Source organism: Populus nigra, chromosome 3, assembly GCF_951802175.1.
Source record: "Populus nigra chromosome 3, ddPopNigr1.1, whole genome shotgun sequence".
Classification (NCBI taxonomy): domain Eukaryota; kingdom Viridiplantae; phylum Streptophyta; class Magnoliopsida; order Malpighiales; family Salicaceae; genus Populus; species Populus nigra.
This window is the reverse complement of record NC_084854.1, coordinates 13,794,924-13,817,050: the sequence shown is the minus strand read 5'-3', so window position 1 is coordinate 13,817,050 and position 22,127 is coordinate 13,794,924. Positions and strand designations below refer to the sequence as shown.

The 22,127-nt window shown below is 34.0% G+C and overlaps 1 protein-coding gene and 1 pseudogene across 1 annotated transcript; both read right to left on the bottom strand.

The window, feature by feature from the left end:
* Positions 1 to 598: 598 nt before the first annotated feature.
* LOC133689936 (probable polyamine oxidase 5) lies at positions 599 to 2,783 on the bottom strand. The gene has a single exon (XM_062110049.1). It carries the CDS (start codon positions 2,501 to 2,503, stop codon positions 839 to 841), a length of 1,665 nt encoding a protein of 554 aa, XP_061966033.1. The 5' UTR covers positions 2,504 to 2,783; the 3' UTR covers positions 599 to 838.
* Positions 2,784 to 16,781: 13,998 nt separating this feature from the next.
* On the bottom strand, positions 16,782 to 21,626 carry LOC133689419 (uncharacterized; annotated as a pseudogene).
* Between the last annotated feature and the right edge of the window lie 501 nt (positions 21,627 to 22,127).

The window sequence follows — 22,127 nt, the reverse complement described above, 5'->3', positions numbered from 1 at the left end:
TCATGGGTCCCTCCTCTCCCCTGGCTACGAGGGAGCTTCAGCACTAAAGACGAAAGCGATCAGGAGACGATACGCATCTCCACCCATGTCTCGTTGTTAAGGACATTTTGGCAACCAGTCTGATTGACTGACTCCCTGTTGGCCCATCGTGGCTGCAATTTGATACAGTAGATGTACTGTATGGCATGGCATGGGACCCCAGGCTCGGTTCATATCCAGATTTTCATGTGAATCACATACTCTTACAGCCAGCTCATTGATTGTCCCTAGCTGTGTGATGGTGGTGTAAATTCTATGTCCAAGTTGTGTTTGGAGTTAACAAGGGGTTGGGCAGAGAGACAAGCTGTAGGGCAACTGATGAAGAGACTCCGAGCTGGAAAGAGCCGGGTTTATCGGATCCTGTCGACCGAGGAAGAAAAAAGATACACTTAACAAAGAGGTGGGATCCAAAGCTTTCTTTTGTTTTTTGCCTCGAACTTTGAAAATATTCAATCAATGCCAAACAAACACCATCTTAATTGGTTTGCTTTGAAGATCAAAGAGAACTTAAAATAGAGAAAGAAACCACACTCGCGCAATCACAAACAAAGAGAAAGCATTAGAAAATGGAAAGAAGGTTCTTTAATTCAGGCAATACATCTAAAAATGTCCCCATCTATCTCTTTCATCCCTCCCTAATCCCATTCCTTTTCCTTTTCCTTTTGCTCTCTGGTGGTACTCAAATCTATAGAGAGAGAGAGAGAGATGTTTTAGACGGAAGGAAATTGAAAGAAAGAAAAAAAGATATCAGAAAATTAAGTGTCTTAGAAAAAAAGATCAAAATTAAAGTACTAAGTGTCTAAACCCCAACACAATGATAATGTTGAAGAAGCCTACTGGCTTCTCTAAGACCACTAAAATAAGCTCCGTGAGTAGTAGAATAATGGGTTCTGTGTGTTGCCTCCCCTGCAAACAGAATTTGAAGTGGAGCAGATCCTAAAGTATCGGTATTTGGCAATGGCTCTGCCAATGTGTCTAGGTCATCGCCGCTTGATCCAACTGCAACATAACTGTAAGATCCCAAGAAGAGAGGATCGTTACCCCATTTACTCTTCAATACCTTGGCGAATCTAACTCTATTCCCATCCACAGATTTCTCTTTCCCATTGCATACTCCATGAGAATTAGAATTCAATTGTTTGTGGGGCTGTGACAAAAAGCTAGATAGTGTTGTTGACACCCCATCAATAATCTCTTCATCACTAAGAGTTTCGAGCTCAAGAGCTTCTTTCCCTGCAAACCAAGATAGCAACACACCAGAATTTTTATAAATTGGACTCAGAGAAGCTGTCCTTCTCATCCACCATGGTATCTTTTTATGCCTCCATTCGGAGTCTGGTCGATGAAAAGCCATTTGCAGGAATGGGAACTTGCTGTAATCACCATCTCTGCCATCGTGCCTTGAACTCAGTTGCAAAAACAACTTATTCACAACACCATATCCTAGCCTGGATATGGCCTCTGTCTTGAAAGTTGGAAGAGGGGGGTTGAACATACCTGAATCTGGACCAATTCCAGCTTTAAGTACCCCGAGTGAAACTGTAACTATAACGTGATCAGCTGACATTATTGATCCATCGCAGAAATGTATCTTCACAGGCCTACCAGCACAACCATGTCCGCTTGATTGGTGAGCTTCAGGCTGCCATTCAATTCTTGCGACCTTGCGGCCTAATTGGATTAGGCCATGAGGTAAAACTGAAGCTAGCGATTCAATGACACTCAAGTAGCCCTTAGCAATGGTGATTTCTTCACCTGGAAACATGCGATACTCACTTTCTGCATCAAAATCTAGAGTCAAGAGATCACCCGCGGAAGTATAGGTCCTTTGAATGTTTTCATGCATTGCAAATATGGCTTCTTCAATCAACTTTCTGCTCCAATTACCACACCCTTCGATCTGTTCTTGCTCGTTCACAGAATCCCAGTAAACATTAAGGGCTTGTCTGAGAAAAGAACCAACACTGAGCTTTCCAGGACCACCGCCATTGCTTGGACAAATCTTACAAATCTTATCTGCAAGCTTGCAGAAATCAACCTCTTCACTGCTTTCCTCACGTTCAATCAGTTTCCCCTGGGCATAATCCATCAGGTTCTTAAAGACTGTGGATATTGACTCCACAAGAGATGGACTAAGCTCGAAACCGCCTTCAGCGACGGTCTTTGGCTCGTCCAAGAGTCCATCCATGCACTCCCACGGCTGCTCAGACTCAAGTGAATGGATTTCCTGAGCAATTTTGTGAACTGGGCTGCCTCCAATGCCATGGATCCATGTTGCACCCATCTCTATCCTGTCACCACCAAATTCTGAAGTGTTAATTCTGCCACCAATCCTTGAACCACCTTCCACAACGCAGAGCTCAAACATATCGTTAGAGCTACTGGAAGTGTAGAGCTTGTTTGCAGCTGTGAGACCTGCCATTCCCGCTCCAATAATAACAATTCTTGGCTTCTTGGCCACCATTTTCGCTAGCCTTCAAGATTCACTAGCACAATAAGAAGATATTTGTGTGGGTGTGTGTGTGTATTTTTCTTTAGAAAAGGAATGAAGACAAACTGTGAGGTGATATTGAATTACTGATGTGAAGAATTTATAAGGAGTGCGTGTGTGATCAGTAATGTTTTGGCTTCTTGGGAGAATACTCTTACTTTACACTATCATTACTATTACAATTATTATAATAAAAATAATTATTATTTTCTCTCCAATAAAGACAGGGCTCTACTTTTTCTTGAACTCTATCGTAATAATTGTATACTACTTACTAGCCTTATCATCTTATACCCCCAAAGACCATTCTCTATTTGAATCATCTCTCCAGTCCTTCTCAATCCCACTTCCATTTATGAATATTCATCAGTACAGTAGAAAGCTTTGTCTAAAGACTCTAAAACTGTTGTTTTTTTTTTTTTGGCTTAGGAGAAACACTGGCCGTGCTTTACCATTTGGGCATAGAGAGGTTATGGTAACGCCAAGAACAATAAAAGGTTGATAATGCCTTTCACCAACCTCGCATGTAAATTGGGTTGCGGACGGCCCACCAACTGAACAAGTCATTGGTCTTGATCAGTCGATGGGCAGTCATTCATTTGATGGGTCAAAACCAGGAGATCAACACAAATCCACAAGTTGACCATCAACAAAAGGAAAGCCAATTTTCATCTAAATTAAACTCTTGAACCCATCATATCAATATGTTCATTTCTTTTTTTGATATTAGGTTAAAAAAAAGATAAACAATACTTATTGTTATAAAAATATCTAATTAGGATTGGAATGGATGGATTTCTGTTAAAGTCCTGTTCCCTTTTAGAATAGAAGTTATTTTTTTAAAAAAAGTGAAGCCAGCTTTTACTGATCACTTTTAAATTTGACTATTTCTTTCACGCTAACAGCAGTCAACTTTATTTCTTAAAAAATTAAAGTAAATTTATCTATGGAATCGCTTCATGGTTCAAGTGTTTGAGTTATGAGTTAGGGTTTTTTTTTCACTTTAATTAAAAGCTTTAAATTGAAAGATCAAAGAAAAGAATAGTTTTAATTTGATAACTTATGGAATCTAGTATTGGAAAGGTGAAGCAATTCAATTTTACTATTTGTTTTATTATAAATATTAGTTGTTTGATCTAGTAATGATTAGAACCAGAAAAACAACATGTTTCACATTCTAGGTGTTTGACTTGTGATAAAATTTTTTATTGGAAATAAAAAAATGTAATAATTAGCAGTTACGAGTTCAAATCTTTTATTTTTTATTGCTTTCACCAAAGTTGAAAATTAAAGAAGAGATAATGAAATAATTTTAATTTGATAACTTATGAAATTTAGGATTGGAAAGGTAAAATAACCCAATTTTTCTATGACGAATAGTGGCATGTTTTTTGCCTTGTATCTCCTCTATAGTCAACAATAGTCAACCACACATGCAAGAATGATTTGAGATAAAGGCAAGCAGTGATCTTCATGGCGAGGTAAGCACCATGATTGCCGTTGCGATGAACTTTATTTCTTCTCTGTTTGTAATTAAAAATCTCACTGATACAGTTCTGTGATTTTTTTACCATATCCGAAGTTCGAACTTTCAACAAAATCTTCATTAAAGGCAGAGCGGATATGTGAGGTATCATAGCCAAAATTAAAAAAATGCAAAAGGTGCATCTTAATTATTCTATAAGATATTTTGGAATCAATCAATTCACTGCAGATTGTGCAGCATCCACAAGTTTAATAAAATCTATTTATCATTAAATAGTGCTGACAAAAACTATTTTGAATATATCTTTATGATGACGTCTACGCCTAGTAGAATATCCTTGCACAACTTTCATGTTAATAGACAATAAATTCACTATTTTCTGCGTCAAATCAAGCTTTTTTTTTTTATTAATTAGCTTTTTTTTTATTAATTAAATTTTACGGTCCGGTACCTTTAAATCCAACTTCAGCTTATATTATGCAATATACTAATAAGACTCAATATTCCTCCCACTATTTATATAGACACAAATTACAATTGAGGCGCAGTGTAATAGTAATGTTGTTCTTGTCACAAAAACTTGTAATGAGAGATGAGGTTGTCTTTTTTATGAGAAATATTCGGTATTAAAAAAATAATTAGGGATAAAATGATCAGTTTGAATTTTATTGGGCATGGTAAGGTTGCAGGCCCAGGCGTTGGGCATGGTATGATTGTCAAGCCTTAGGCGCTAGGGCCGCTCGCCTCTACAGACAGGCGCTTGGGTTTGCAGACTCGCTCACTCCTGCCTAACCCAAATCTCTTAAAGGGTAAAATTAAAATAATAATAATAGTTTTGCAAACAGATCCAACGCTCTTGGATCTTAGCTTTTTTTTAACATATTTTTTTATGAAAAAAAGTTTACTCGCAGCGTAGCGTGGACCACCTAACTAGTATTAACTAATTGTGATTGATATGGAGTGTGCATCAAGTTCTTATTTTTCAAACTTTGACTCTTGAAGGGTAAAATTAAAATAATAATAATAGCTTTGCAGACAGATCCAACACTCTTGGATCTTAGCTTTTTTTTTTAACATTCTTTTTATGAAAAAAAAGTTGACTCGCAGCGTAGCGTGGACCACCTAACTAGTATTAACTAATTGTGATTGATGTGGAGTGTGCATCAAGTTCTTATTTTTCAAACCTCGACTCTTGAAGGGTAAGATTAAAATAATAATAATAGCTTTGTAGACAGATCCAACGCTATTGGATCTTAGCTTTTTTTAATATTTTTTTATGAAAAAAAAAGTTGACTCGTAGCGTAGCGTGGACCACCTAACTAGTATTAACTAATTGTGATTGATGTGGAGTGTGCATCAAGTTCTTATTTTTCAAACCTTGAGCTAATTTCATGGTGAATTTTACCAAACTAGTACAATTTGGTAAAAGATTTAAGAATATTACACGGAACAGAAAGTATAAAGAAAATAACACACTTTCACTCAACTGCTAATGAGAATTGCAGTTTTATTAATAAATCGCTAATAGGAATAACAATTGTTTTAAATAACTATTATTGTCATTAGCATCTTTATTAAACAGTTGTTATTGACTATTATTGTCATTAACGTCTTTATTAAATAACCGCTAATATCAATAATAATTATTAAATACACAGACTCTAATGTAAATAGCGGTTGTGTTATCATAACATAATTTTAGCCTAAACCCAACCCCAAATCTTACATAAAACAAAGCCTAAACCACTATATAATTTAACATTATTTTTTTTGTTAATTATAATTTCAAATTAATACATGTTATTTTTAAACATTGTTTTTATTTATTAGTTAAAAAGATAATTGATAATGGCAATAACAAAATATAACAATGTGCATTTTTTTAACTTGTAAATGGATGATTTGAAATTTTAAACAACATGGTCACGATGTTCACCTATTCATTAATGATTTTAAATCATGCTTATTTAAAATAAGTATGAAAATACATAATATGTAAGATAATATTAAAATCAACATGATAATTAGCTAAAATAATATTACAAAAGTAATAAAAATAAAAATAACTCTTAACTAAAAACATAATACAACATAATAATACATCTGAGTCTGTCTGTGTCTTCTGCGACGATGAGTGAATAGGTAGACTTCATTAATAGCACAACTTTCATCCGTCTATATGGTCTCATCCTCTAAAACAATATCATTTAAGCTCAATGTCTCTCATAACAAGTCAAATATAGTATGGCATGTCTCGAACCAAAGAGATGCTTAACAATGACCAAGTTCATCATCATCAAGATCATAAAGATCAGCCACAACATGTTGACCGTCATGTAACAATTGTCCAACATAATATTAAACAAATATAAATTATTAATCGATAAATAAATGCAACGGCTTTGTTCAAACCTATAAAAAATAAAAAATACTTAAAACATTCTAAACTCGACGTTCATATGGCTCATACTCCATCTCCTTACGTGGAGGAACCTGCGCTGAGTTTGGTGTAATGATTCGGTGTGTTATACTCAGGTACCAACTCATATATTCCTCCTCGAAAATTATAGGATGCGCCTCTTTAAAAATAAAATTTCTTCATGCATCCCACATCGATATATACTAGAGATGGTGGATTATCCAATTATAATCAGTGTGCCTACCTAAACGACTAATGGAATACAACTGATCACTCAAATCTATAACAAGCTATACATCTTAATAAGCTCAAAAAATATGAGAGGGATAACCGATGTCTATAAGTCCATGGTCAATATGCATATAACAAGAGCAACTGGCATATTATCTACCGAATAAAGATCCCACACAACTTATTGAAACATCAACAATGTAATTATTTTCCCTCATTTACCAACATCAACTGATGCAATTATTTCTCATCATTTACTGACATCAACCTATGAAATTATTTCCCAACATTTATCAATATCAAAAAATTTCAACATCAACGTAAGCAATTATTTCTCGCCATTTACCATCAACAACATATGCAATTATTTCCCAACATTTACCATCATCAACGCAAGCAATTATTTCTCGTCATTTACCATCATCAACATAAACAATTATTTCACATCATTTACCAACATCAACATAAACAATTATTTCACATCATTTACCAACATCAACCTATGCAATTATTTCCCAACATTTATCAATATAAAAAAATTCCAACATCAATTTTAACATCAACATTACAATTTATTATAACATATTTGATTTGATCATTGTCTATCTAACTTGCTGTGATAAAATAACAAAACATGGGTTGGATTATTTTTAAAATATCTGCTCCCACACCATGTGCTAGTAAATAAGCAGTGAAACTTATTAAATAATGTTTCCATGAAAAATACTCTTAATATAAATAACATAATTTGTATTATCAATAACATTATTACTTGTATCCTAATGGAAGTTGTAGCTCAACCTCTAAAACCTGAATAGACATCAATACGTGGTCGCTTCAAGTGTAAATGCTCCCATGGCCATAGCTTTATGAACAAAAAGTATACAATAACTATTAATCAACTATAACATAAAAAGCATAATTAAAAATTAAAAAACTTATTACATTTATTTTACATATAAAATCAATAAACATCCTCTAACTTGCTTTGCTTTTTCCAAGCTAGCATGATATAAAATGCCTATACAAACATGCAAGGATGCATGAACCCCACCTATATAGTGGAATGGATTCAAGATCCTCTAGCAGTGATAGGTAGAACAATGGCACAAGCATCCCACTAAGATTCGTGAAAAATATATTATCAAATATATAAAGTATGTACACTGTAAGATTCCACATTGGAAGCTAGCGTCCAGAGCCAGGGCCTTATAAATGCATGCTCACCTTAACTAGTAAGACGCGTTTTGGGGTCATGTGTGACTGACAAGAACAAAACCGTGAGGGGGACTTGGGTGGAAACCCTGGATTTGAGTGGACTGGGAGGCTCAAAGCGGGCAATATCTTGCTAGTGAGGTGGGGTGTTACATTTAGTATCAGAGTCGAGGACGGCTCGTCTTAAGGTGGGGGGATTGTAAGATCCCACATCGGAAGCGAGCGTCCAGAGCTAGGGCCTTATAAGTGTATGCTCACCTTGACTAGTAAGACGCGTTTTTGGGTCATGTATGACTGCCAAGAACAAAACTGTGAGGGGGATCTGGGTGGAAGCCTTGGATATGGGTGGACTGGGAGGCCCAAAGCGGATAATATCTTGCTAGTAAGGTGGGGTGTTACATACACTCTAGCATATTTCGTTAGATCTCGTCATCATAATCATCAGGTAATGCAGAAAATTCTTTCCAAAGCCATCTTATACTCCCCTAGAACATTTCTGGAAAGGGCACTCGTCTGAATGCATGCTTGCATAGAGTGACCTTATTTTGGATAACCATGATAGTAAGTGCTCACCCATCTATAGGTAAGCTAAGTAGAATAACGATGTCTTGTAATGCAGGCGTTATCTCCCCTAAACGAAGGTGGAATATGTGAGGCTCCTGTCTCCATCTCTTGACAAGTATCGTGAACAAGTCATTATCTATCTTTATGTGCTGAAGACATGTAATGTAATAAAAACCCGCATGTATGACGTATGAGATCACAAGATCTGGAAGCCATATCAACTTATAGAATCTATAGTATATCTTACCCAAATTCTATATAATAAAAGAAAAGGTTTGTATGTATTGCTACATGTGTGTTTATTTTGATGCAATAATTTTTCCAACTACCAAATCACTATTACCAGATGATTTTCTAGGATAAACAAACCAATAATTATAAACCATGTTATCAACTCTGGTATCATGAAAAAATTATGAAATAGGAAGGCTCATTACCTTATCATCATTATCATACGATATTTCAACTAAACCTATGACACCCTCATGTTTATTATAACTAGGTTTGGAGGAGTCATACCCACGCTGATCACAATATATAGTTTTAATTATATTTTCATCACAAATTCTCATAACCCTATCTTTCAATGTCCTAGACGTACCAGTACTAGCTAAATGTGATAATTTTCCAAGTGGCAGATAGATACATTAGTATCTTCACACCCCACATTACATGAGCTTTTAAGTTTAGTTTGACTACTCACATACAATTTCATTATGTTCGTTCCATTTTGGACGAACAATTCTATCATAATTTAAAATCCACATCATATGCAATTGATATTGAAAAATATTGATGTTCCCTAACATGAGGCCTTCAAGTGATATCTATTTTAACATCATTATAATTCAAACCAAGTCTTCTGGATATAATTTTTTTGGTATCTTCAAATGACATGCCTCTATAGCATTCAAGAACATAGTACATCTATCAATATAAGCGACATTATTAATCGTATTAGAAATAATAGTACTACCATAATGATACAACATAAAAATATTTAAAGAATTCTGTAAAAGAAGAATACTCATTTCATCCAAATCAACTTATCTCACAATTAAATGCAAACTCTAATTGCTATTACTCTGACCGTAATAATATCAATGAAAACATATCTAATTAGATCAATTAAAGACTAAATGATCTCAATTGAATAAAATCCCAAGTTTCAACAATTTTTTATCAAAATTCAATGCAAAACTAAAATACATAATCTAAACTTGTAATTTAGAATAACAATAATATTTAAAAAACATGATTTTGAAAACCAGTCTTGTGAAACTATATTATTTTTCAAAAAAGATTGAAATCGAGTCATTCCTCGGTAACTTTCTTATGACTCTAATTTTTTTATCAAAAAAATTCAATTTCGCGAGAGAAACAAAACAAGAGACAAAACCCCGTCACTGGTGTAATCTCAAACTACTATTATATCGTACTCCTCAACATGTGTGCAAGTTTGTTATACTTATATATTCGTACCACTACACAAATTATGACCCCTACTAATACAGTAGGAAGATTGACTCAGTGGTTGGTCAAATTGACAATCATGGTCAACTGCTGCATTATTATCATGCAATGATTTTGCAATCACTCAACCCTTCATTAATACACATTAATTATACAACCAGGGTGATGCATCATTATCAAAGTATAATCAAGCCAAGTCAAATCCACAGGCTAATTCCCGAATCCCGAATCCCAAATATTACTCCACATCGTCTCTCGTGACCATATTTTCTTGAGCCATGCAGCGTAAACAATAAAGGGGTCTCCCTGGGATCAAGAGCCCCTTCAAAAACTGCTCCGGGCAATGCCAATTGCCAAGAGACAAAATAGTGGATACAACCATAGTTGTCTCTAGGGCGACATTAATGAAACAACCCTCTCTACTGAACATTTGAACTGCTGTTTTGGTAGTTCGTTATACTAGGAAAAACTGTTCTGGTTCAGTGGCCACCATTCATGCAGCAACTCGAAATGGCAAATGATCAAATATATGAAGTTACTCACGGGCCTAGCAATTCAAAAATTTCAATTTATGATGGTTTCTGAACATATTAACTGCTCTCGCGTTCCTGAAAACTCTGAATACTTAACTCTGTGTATAGAAACAGAATTGAAAATTCAAGGAGCTTTCATTAGAAGTTTTGGGGTTTCCCCCTTCATTATGATTAATGTGTTGGTTTCAAAAATAAAAATGTTATAGTAAACTTGTTAAATTACTTTATTATTTGATTCTAAATAATAATCACCCCTAACAGATGTTTTGTTTTATAGAAGAATTTTAGAGGATTTGTTGGTTATGTTATCTCCTCCACCTGTATGAGAGGTTTGGAAATCTAAAGTAGAATTAAATGGAGAAAACCATCAAAAAATAAAAGATTTGTTGATAATTGCCAGAAAAGGGGTCTAAGGAATTAATGGGTCAAGACATATGGGAGATCCTCAAACATATTTAAGAAAGCCTTTGTAAACCCCACGTTTAATGGTGTAAAACGTTGACCAAAAATAAAATATAATTAAATAGTTATACAAAAAATATCTACAGTCAAAGATTTAATGAAAGTTAGACATGATCGGTATAAAAATAAAGAGTAAATTTGAAATTTAGGAAAAATTAAGCATGAGAGGTATAAAACAAAAAGTTAAAGTTATAATCAGGGAAGCGAAAATAAATTCCTTTCCTTGTTCTATATAGGTCGATGCTATTTAGGAACGAAGAGAGCTTACAATTAATTCATTTTTCTCTCCAAATTCATGCATGATTGGTAGTAAAAAGGTTATAATTCTATAAGAAACAACATAATATTATGAGATTAGAGAAGTTATAGTGGTTTTTGGTGGAGAAATCTTTGGTTTGGGTGAGAAAAGTTTTAAAGGAAATGAAGAAAGAGGTTTGTTCTTGAATTTCATTGTAAATACCCATTAAATTGAGTTAATTGGATGTGGTAAAAGGCTTTGTTATTCTTTGATTTCATCTTTGTTCCTTGAATTAGTGAAAGAAAAAGAAAAGCCCTATAATGATAGTTTTTTTCTTGGTACTACCTAAAATGATAGTTTGTAGCAAGAAAAAAGGGTATGTTAGGATTAGTTGGGAATTGAAAGTAAAATTGTTAATTAGGACATGATTTTTTGTTGCTATTAATTTAAGAATATAAATTTATGATGGAATTGTAAATTTGGGCATGGTTTTGTGTTATTGTTTTGAGAATATAAATTGATGATGAAATTGTTAATTTGGGCATAGTTTTGTATTGTTGATATGGAAATTTTAATTGATGATGGATTTGTATGTATAATCTTGATTATGATGATAGATGTGTTATGTGTGTGTATATATATATATATATATGCAGACACACACACAGATATGTAGAATTTCTATGTAATTAAGGGTTTGAATTAGATCCTCACCATGTTGTTGATGAAAAGTGTGAATTGGAATATGAAAATGATTAATGAAATGCTTGGACATTGAATTGTATTACATAGGGGAGACAAAAGGTTATGACTTTGAAATGGATTACAAAAATTGGTGATAAAAAACTTAAAAATTAAATGGGATTATGGAAATGAATGAATTAATAAAAAAAAATTAGCTTATCCATGAACTTTATTACAAAAGTGAAAAAATAATGTGTATGAGTAGTTGTGAAAATGGTAAAAAACAAATTCTAGAAAAGGAAACCTTGGTTTTGGGTGAACAATTACAGACTTGTTATGTAATCTAAATGTGTATGTATGCATGGTAGGTAATTGAGCTGAAAGTAAGTAAATATGTTGTATGTTGTCTCTTTCTTCTTGGTCAAATGTTGCTGGAATGATAATCATGAATTGGGTATTTATAGGCTAGTATGACAACCCAAAATCATAAAAACATAGGTTGTTATGACAACTTGAAAGAGGAGAAATTAAGGGTTATTACGGCAATATAAAAATGTTTGAGTTTAGGTTAATTTAGGTAGCATTTATGTGCAAATTGAGGGATGATAGCATAAAAAGGCAAGTTAAAGCGCTATTATGGTAGTGTTTATATATGTGAATTTAGATTATTATGGCTACCAAGAATGCTTATGATTGTGGGTTGTTATGATAGGCCTAAAAGTGAAAATATAGGCTATTACGGTAACTCGAACATATTAAAGTGTAGGTTGTTACAACAACCCGAATATAAAAAATATAGGCTGTTATGACAGCCTAGATGTGTGAGAATATAAGATGTTATAACAGCCTAGATATGTGTGTATGGGCAGTGATTAGTATTTAAAAGTATATTTTTATTAAGGTTTTATATCATCATTTTGCACTTGAAGTATCAATAACTCCTTAACTAAAGCATGTTTTATAATAACAAGTCTGATAATATAAGATAATTTTAATTTATGATAAATGCTCATTTTAAATGCAGGCATATCTCACAATTCAAAGAATTGATTGTTGTGATTAACTATTGACAATAAAAGGACAAAGAAAAGGCTAAGCTTAGAAAGGAGATGCTGATTCAATTCAAATTAGAACACTGTTCAATCATTGAGTCATATTTAGAGCTGTAGATCTTGGATTTCAGTTTGGTTTATATGGATAGAAAGCTAAGAAATAGGCCTACAATGTTCATGAAGAATGGAAGACCCAAATCTGCCATTTTCAAATTCAAAGTTTGGCCACAAAAGAAAAGTTAGAATTTGTCCTGCAATCCAGCTCAAACACTGCTCAGAATTTTATCTATATTTGAAGTTCTAGAAGGTAAAAGGATGTACAATTTGGTGCGTGGAAAGATAAGATAATTTCTAATAACTTTTATGATGACGACCTGCTCAAATTATGATGTTGGCAATGATATTTCATCGAGACAAGAGCTTGAGGGCTATCCACCACGTCCACCAGAAGCACTATTCAGTATTTTAGACATATATCGAGCTGTAGTGATCCAAATACTCTGAAATTTTTTAAGTGGAAAGAGGAGATGATTTCCAACAACTTTCATGAAGCAAACTTTGCCAAATTCTAATTGTATCAATGTTATTTCATCCAGCCAAAATGATTGAGTGCTGCTGTCCACCAAGTCCACTAAATCAATAGTTGACCACTACATCAATAATCAATTACTAAATGAATAGTTCTAAATTTTAGCATATAAAAGGAGGCATTTGCCATTCATTTAGGCATCTTGGTTTTCAGATCAAGATCATGTTCTTGCTATCTTTCTTTATATTTTTGTAATGCTTAAGTTTTGCTTTTATTAATCTTTTATTTATGCTTTTCATTTTCTTTACTATACTTAGTTAACTTATATCATGTTTATGTTCTTATATTGTTTATTTATGTTTTTCTTCTTCATAATGTTTAGTTAAGTTTATCATGTTAAGGTGAAAAGGTTTCACTAATGGTGTTAGGATAAATATAATATAAACTCAATATGGATTTCAATGCTTATATCCTAAACAACTTGCTATTAACATGTCTTATTATTTTTATCTTATTAATTCTAAATATCTTGCTTGTTAAATGGTTAATCTAGATTTGTGTTGTATAACACTTGGTACATCAAATGCTTGATCCTTCATAATCTTCGGCTGACATCGTTGTTATGAGAGGAACTTGATTTGTTGTCAACATAAGTTAGCATTATGAATACCTGATAAAATTTATAAGTATGGTGTTACGTAAATGAGATGATTAATATGATCATGTTGATAATTTATAAAGAGTTTATACTTTACTTATCTCTAATACTATTAGTGGATCCTCTAACCTTGACATTTGTTTTTATCATTGTTTAATCCTCACACTAATCTTACATCTCAAAGTCCTCTTTAACTCATCATCATCATCATCATCATCATCATCATCATCATTATTATTATTAGTGGTCTTGTCGGGTTATTTATTACTTTGACACTCCTGTACTTGGGATAAGACATCAACTCTTTGATTGTGTCAAGTTTTTGATACAGTTGCCGAGGAGGTAAATTCTTGTATAAATTATAATATTTCTGTTATTTTCACTTTTCTTGTATCTAACTTTTATTTCTTTTGTTCTGTTTCTTTTTCTTTTGTTTTCTTCTTCCTTTTATTCTCTTCCTACACGTGCATGAGAGTTTGGTCACGTACATTAAGTGGTAGACTTTGTAGGGTATCCTCATCATTTTCAGAAAATATGGCCAAAGAAGATAACTAGTCGCTTCATAATGAGAATAATAAGAATAATCAAGTTTAAACACTTAGAGACCACATGAATCCTACAAGAACAAATGCATTCTCATGTATAGTTTTCCTTCCTGATGCATCTCACTTTAATTTTAAGCCAGACATTATTCAACTTTTACCTTTTTTCATGGCTTAGATCTAGAAAATCAATACTTGCATTTAAGAGCATTTGAAGAATTATGTAACACCTATAATGACTTAAATTGTAGCATGAACACCATCAGATTAAAGCTTTTTTCTTTTTCATTAAAAGATAAAGCTAAAACATGACTATAAAATCTTAGGTTAGGATCCATTCGTGCTTGGAATGAAATGCAACAACAGTTTTTAAAGAATTTTTTTTCCATCTCATAGAACAAACTCTTTCAAAAGACAAATCATCACTTTCACTAAAAAACCAGGAGAAACATTTTATCAATGATAGGATAGGTATCGAGACTTGTTTAATACTTGCCCTCATCATGGTTTTAAAACATGGAGATTGGTTTCACATTTTTATAAAGCATTAACACCTAAAGATAGACTAATGGTGGAATTGATGTGCAATGGAACTTTTGAAAATAAAGACCCTGATAAAGCAATGGAGTACCTAGATTTGCTAGCTGAAAATGCTTAAAATTATGACACTAAAGGTACTTATAAGGCACCAGGTAAAATGCAATCTCATACATCTAGTGGAAGTATGTACAACCTTAGGGAAGATCATGACCTCCAAGCTAAATTTGCATCTTTAGCTAGAAAAGTCAAGGCATTAGAATTAAAAAAGAGTGGTAAACTAAAATCTGTTCAAAACATTGTGCGTCAAATCTGTGAAACGAATAAACATGCAACCAATGGCTGTCCAACTTTGCCTTCTTTCAAGGAATGCCTCCATGAACAAGCCCATACTTTAAACAGTTTTCAAAAGCCCAATCATAACCCATACTCGCAAACATACAACCCTAGTTGGAGAAATCACCCAAATTTTAGTTGGAAGAGTGGTAACAATAATGCACAAACTTCACAGCCACTGTTTCAAGCACACCATAATTTCCAAAATTCTCATGGATATGCACCTCCTTATGCTCCACCTCCTAGAAGAAATCTTGAGGAAACATTGCATGCATTCATTGAAAAACAGGAGACAATCAAAACTCAAAATGCTCAAATTATGACAGATCTAAAAGATGCTCTTGCAAAATTCACATCTACTCTCAATTTTCAAGAGAAAGGTAAGTTTCCATCTCAACCACATAAAAATCCTAAGGGGCAATAGAATGCAAATGCAAGTAGTTCCGGAAGCTATAATGATGCGAACCCTAGCGGAATTTAATGGTATTCACGACCCCAAAATCAATCTAAACCAAGTTTTTTGAGATTTGAATGAGCTTATCACAATGGAAGACTTGCTCCAAGGCAGCAAAACTATAAACCAACTCGATCACAGCGCCTACAGCTGGAGACGAGCAAAAGAAGTATAAATTCACAACAAAAAATGATCAATTCTTTGAAGAGTTGAAAGTTCAATCAAGAACCAAGATTGAGCAACCAAAAGTCGGCTACAATGCTGAAAATATTATCAAAAATCTCCCTAAAATTATTCCTAAAGAGTATTTATACTCCAAGCCAAAACCCTAGTTTCCCTAATGGGTCTCACATAAAGCCAATTTAAATAATAATCAACCCAAGCTAATACTATCCCAAACAAATTAAAATAAACAAAAAAACAAGTCTAAAACCCAAACAAATTGTATCCTCTCAAAATAATTAAAGTTTGATAGCCCAACTAATTAAATAAAACAAGTTCGTTGTTTCCGCATTCTGTTTGGCAGCAGCCAGACCCAACTTAAAACGGATGGTTCTCTCTCGTCTTAATGAATTATAAGGGGTGCCATATACCGTTAGAAAGGTATGGAAGTCTAGTTTCCAGCCCAACTAGAATCACATCAAAATTCAATCTGTAACTCCAGTTATGACTAAAAGAATAATGAAAGGACAAACTGTCCTAATCCAGTCTTCTTCTCCCAATCCTTGTGTAATGGTCTTGGTTCCACCAATAAGCCCCTCTTGAACATGAATCAGATTAATCAAGGCTAGCTCTTTATTATTACAAATCCTCTTAAAGTCCACCTTAGCCCATTATCTTAAAGAAGTCCATTGAAAGCTTCTTTGAACTTCTTAGCCCTAAGCCTAGTAACTGGACCAACTGGAACCTCCAATGGATTCTTTGATGGTTAGATCATATCTTCCCCTCGCTCCTAAAAAAGATTCGACCTCGAATCATAACCTACATCAAGCGAAGAAAGATAGGAAACATTGAATGTAGCACTAACACCATACTCACCTGGTAGATCCACTTTGTAGGCATTATCATTAATCCTTTCTATGATCTGATAAGGACCATCTCCTCGAGGCATCAACTTTGATCTTCTTTGTTCATGAAACCTTTCCTTCCTCATATGCACCCAAACTCAATCACCTGGTTCAAATCTCACTAATTTTCATCCCCTGTTGGTTTTGTTTGCATATTGTTCATTCTTCTTTTCTATTTGTTGCCGAATTTTTGCATGGAGATCTTTCACCACCTGTGCTTTTTGATTACCATCAAGACTAACTCTTTCATCCACATACAAAGGAATCAAATCTAATGGTGTCAAAGGGTTAAAACCATAAACAATCTCAAATAGGGAATAATCAGTAGTAGAATGCACACTACGATTATATGCAAATTCAATGAATGACAAACAATCTTCCCAATTTTTAAGATTATTTTGAATGATAGCCCTTAACAATTGAATCAAAGTCAGGTTAACAACTTCAGTTTGGCCATATGTTTGTGGATAACAAGTAGTAGAATATAAAAGTTTAGTTCCTAACTTACCCCACAAACCTTCCAAAAGTAACTCAAAAACTTAATGTCTCGATCGGATACAATGCTCATATGAAGACCATGTAGCCGAATGACCTCTATAAAGAATAGGTCAGCTATATTTATTGCATCATCAGTTTTATGGCAAGCAATGAAATGTGCCATCTTAGAAAATCTATCCACAACAACAAATATAGAATCTCTCTCTTTCCTAGACCTAGGTAGACCCAAAATGAAATCCATATAAATATCAACCCAAGGTTCCTTAGGAACATGCAAATATGTATAGTCTATGAGGCATTACCTTAGACTTAGTTTGTCTACATGTTATGCACCTATCACACATTCTTTGCACATCTCTTTTCATATTAGGCCAATAAAAGTGCTCATGCAGAACCTCCAAAGTTTTAGTAATTCCAAAATGCCCCATTAAACCTCTCCCATGTGCTTCCCTCACAAGTAATTCACATAAAGAACATATAGGCATACATAACTTATTTTTCTTAAACAAAAATCCATCATGCCTAAAATATTTATCCATGGCCAAAACCTTGCATGTGTCATATATAGCACCGAAATCATGATCATCAAGATACAATTCCTTAATATACTCAAATCCTAGCAATTTAATAGTAAGAGTATTAAGAAGAACATACATTTGCGACAAGGCATCGACGACCACATTTTCCTAACCTTGCTTGTATTTAATCACATATGGAAAAGTTTCAATAAATTCAACCCACTTAGCATGTCTCCTACTTAACTTACCTTGACCCTTTAAATGTTTCAACGATTGGTGATCAGTATGTATGACAAACTCTCGAGGCCACAGATAATGTTGCCAAGTCTTCAAAGCCCACACGACTGCATACAACTCTTTATCATAAGTGGGATAGTTAAGAGTTGCACCATTGAGTTTCTCATTAAAATAAGCGATGGGCCGTTTTTCTTGCATTAAAACGACTCCAATACCTATTCTTGAAGCATCACATTCAATCTTAAAAGCTTTATTAAAATCAGGTAAAGATAGTAAAGGTGCCGAAATCAACTTTGATTTTAATAAGCTAAAAGCATTTTTTTGTTCTTCTCCCCACTTGAAACCCACGACTTTCTTAACAATTTCAGTCAATGGAGAGGCTATCGTACTAAAGTCTTTAACAAATCTCCTATAAAAACTAGCCAAACCATGAAAACTCCTAACGTCTGTTATGGATTTTGGTGTAGGCCATTCTTGAATAGCCTTAACCTTAACCTCATCCATTTCTATACCTTTTGCACTAACCACATATCCAAGAAAAACAATCATATCCATGCAAAAGTCACACCTTTTCAAATTAGCATATAAGGACTTTTTTCTAAGCACATTAAGAACTTGTTTCAAATGACTTATATGCTCATCAATCTCCTTACTATAAATCAAGATATCATTAAAGTAAACGACTACAAACTTACCAATAAAAGCACACAACACATGATTCATCAATCTCATAAAAGTACTAGGTGCATTAGTAAGTCCAAAAGGCATAACCAACCACTCATACAAACCATATTTAGTTTTAAAATCAGTTTTCCATTCATCCCCTTCTTTCATCCTAATTTGATGATAACCACTTTTCAAATCAATTTTTGAAAATAATTTAGAACCATGTAATTCATCCAACATATCATCTAATCTAGGATTGGGATGTCGATACTTACAGTGATGTTATTGATAGCTCAAAAATCCACACACATTCGCCAAGTTTTGTCCTTTTTTGGAACAAGAAGCATGGGAACTGCATAAGGACTTATGCTCTCTTGAATGTATCCTTTCGACATCAACTCCTCCACTTGCCTTTGAAGCTCCTTAATCTCTTCAGGATTGCTCCTATAAGCCGGCCTATTTGGTATAGATGCTCCTGAAACAAAGTCAATTTGATGTTCAATACCTCTAATTGACGGCAAACCACTAGGAATGTCATCCGGAAAGACATCCTCAAATTCCTGCAAAAGAACTTTAACAACACTGGGAATACAAGAATCTAAATCATCTGAGTTAAAGAATGCCTCTTTATACATAAGTAAAATCATAAGCAAGTCAGAAAGATAGGCATGTTTAAGATCATTAGATTTTGCAAAAAAATTAAGGTGTTTTCCTATTTTTTCTACACACTCTTCTTTTCTCACCCTTTCTTTCTTCTCTTCGCTCATTTTCTCTCCACTCTCAGCCTTCTTTTCATCTTTTTGTTTTCGGTCATAACCCTCCTCTAATGTCCTAAGGGCTAAAACTTTGTTCCTTTTTGTTTTCAACTCATGGCTCACTTTCTTTTCTCTCTTCCTCACGGCCTCACCATGTTGTTCAGCTTGTTTTTCCATTTTGGCTAAATCTTTTTGTTCCTCCACTTTGGACGAAACATATTGCTCTTCCTCATAACCCTTTTTCAATTGAATTTGATATTCATACACTTGCTTTGGTGAGAGTGGGGCAAGTGTATAAATCCTTCCATCCTTCTCTAATGAATACCTGTTCTTAAACCCATCGTGCTTGGCTTTTTTATCAAATTGCCAAGGCCTCCCTAGTAACAGATGAGTAGCATGCATAGGCACAACATCACATAACACTTCATCCTTATATTTGCCTACTGAAAAAGAAATCATCACCTGTCTATTCACCCTAACAACACCATATTCATTCAACCATTGAAGTTGATAAAGCCTCTCATGCTTTATAGTTTTCAATCCCAACTTTCTAACCAAAGTAACACTAGTAACAATAGTACAACTACCACTATCAATGATCATACTACATACCTTATCGTTGATTAGGCATCTAGTATGGAAGATGTTCTCCCTTTGTTACTCCACATCATCCTCCTTAGTCTGAACACCAAGTGACCTTCTAATCACCAAAACTTTATCATCAACAGCATACTCTAAATCACTAGCATCCTCAAGTGGGGGCATGTCATCACAATCAAACTCCTAACTAGTAGACACAATCTCTCCATCATCCCTTAGAATCATAACTCAATGATTTGCACATTCTGATGCATAGTGTCCAATCCTTGACACTTGAAACACTTTATATTACAATTACACTTCGTTTGAACTTCTCCCTTAAGTTTTTGATCATTGGTCGAAACCTGCTTCTTTATAGAGTTAGGTTCGGCAACTTTAGAAGTCACCAAAGGCTTCAATGACACACTACCCTTTCTCTTATAATTCATCTTCCAACCCGAAGAAGACCCCGTATAGGCTCCAGATCGTGTATTACCCTTCCTTTTCAACTGTCCTTCAACCTTAATGGCTAAGTGTACTAACTCCTCCAAATCAACATATGATTGCAACTCCACAATATTAGCTATGTCTCTATTCAAGCCATTCAAAAACCTAGACATTGTAACTTTCTCATCTTCATTAACATTAGCTCTAATCATAGCCACCTTTAATTCTTTTTTATACTCCTCCATACTCTTATTACCCTGTGTAATCATTTGTAAATGATTAAACAACTCCCGATAATAATGTTTAGGAACATACCTCTTCTTTATTATTGTCTTCAACTCCTCCCATGTGCTAACTAGTCTTTCTCTATTCCTTCTTCTTTCTACCACTAATCTCTCCGACCAAACCATGGCATAGTCAGTAAACTCCATTACAACTAACTTAACCTTCTTTTCTTTAGAGTACCTATGGATGTCAAAAATCATCTCCACCTTTTTTTCCCAATCTAAATAAGCTTATAGATAATTTTTTCCCTTAAAGGCTGGGATTTTTAACTTAATACTACCCAAATTTCGGTCTATATCTCCCAAATCATCAAAATCCCCTCTGTGCTCAAAATCCCTATGTGGTTGAATATGTCCCCTCCTTGACCGATTCTCATACCTCTCTCTCCTATGTGTACGAACCCACCACCATGGTTAAGATCATCCTCGACTTCATTTGCAAAGTTTCCAGCAACACTCTCCTTCTTCGTAGCTTCTCTACCCCTTTTACTATACCCTCCATCAGACCTAGTCTCTAATTTTTCAATCCTAGTCATCAGCTCACCAAACATAAATTTCATCTGTTGTTGTATTCTCAAAAGCCCATCTTCTTGGATTTCACCGTTCTTTAGTAGCACACTATTAAAAGACATTATTATTTAAAAAAAAAACTTGCACGAGAATCGTTAGCAATAAAAATAACACCCAAATTTATAGGTTTTTCACTCGAATATGCTCCCTATGCCTTTTTCCACTCAAATTGCCTTTCTTTAGTTCTTGAAATCACTTAGAAACAATTCAAAAAAAAACAACCAACTATATAGTGAATTTATAAATTTGATATAGACTCTAAAAGCAAGAAATTACAAAACTAACTAAACGAAACTCAATGACAATGTCACGAATAGCAATGCAAATTTGTACGAATAATATGACAATTTGAAGACACGAAAAAAAATCAGAAAAGAGATAAACAATTACGAATTATCAACTAAGGATTTAATTCAAAAAAATTCATGTAACTCAAGAAAATCAACTAAACTACCCAAATTTTCAAGAAACACAAACAAGACTACTAAAAGATTCGGCCAAAACAAAAAATGTGATTTTTTTTTTTTTTTTTTTTTGTGCAGCAACAATCAAGATTTCAAGAT

What these genes read in the sequence shown, in the direction of transcription:
- LOC133689936 (XM_062110049.1), bottom strand. Translation starts at nt 2,503, where the DNA reads ATGGTGGCCAAGAAGCCAAGAATTGTTATTATTGGAGCGGGAATGGCA.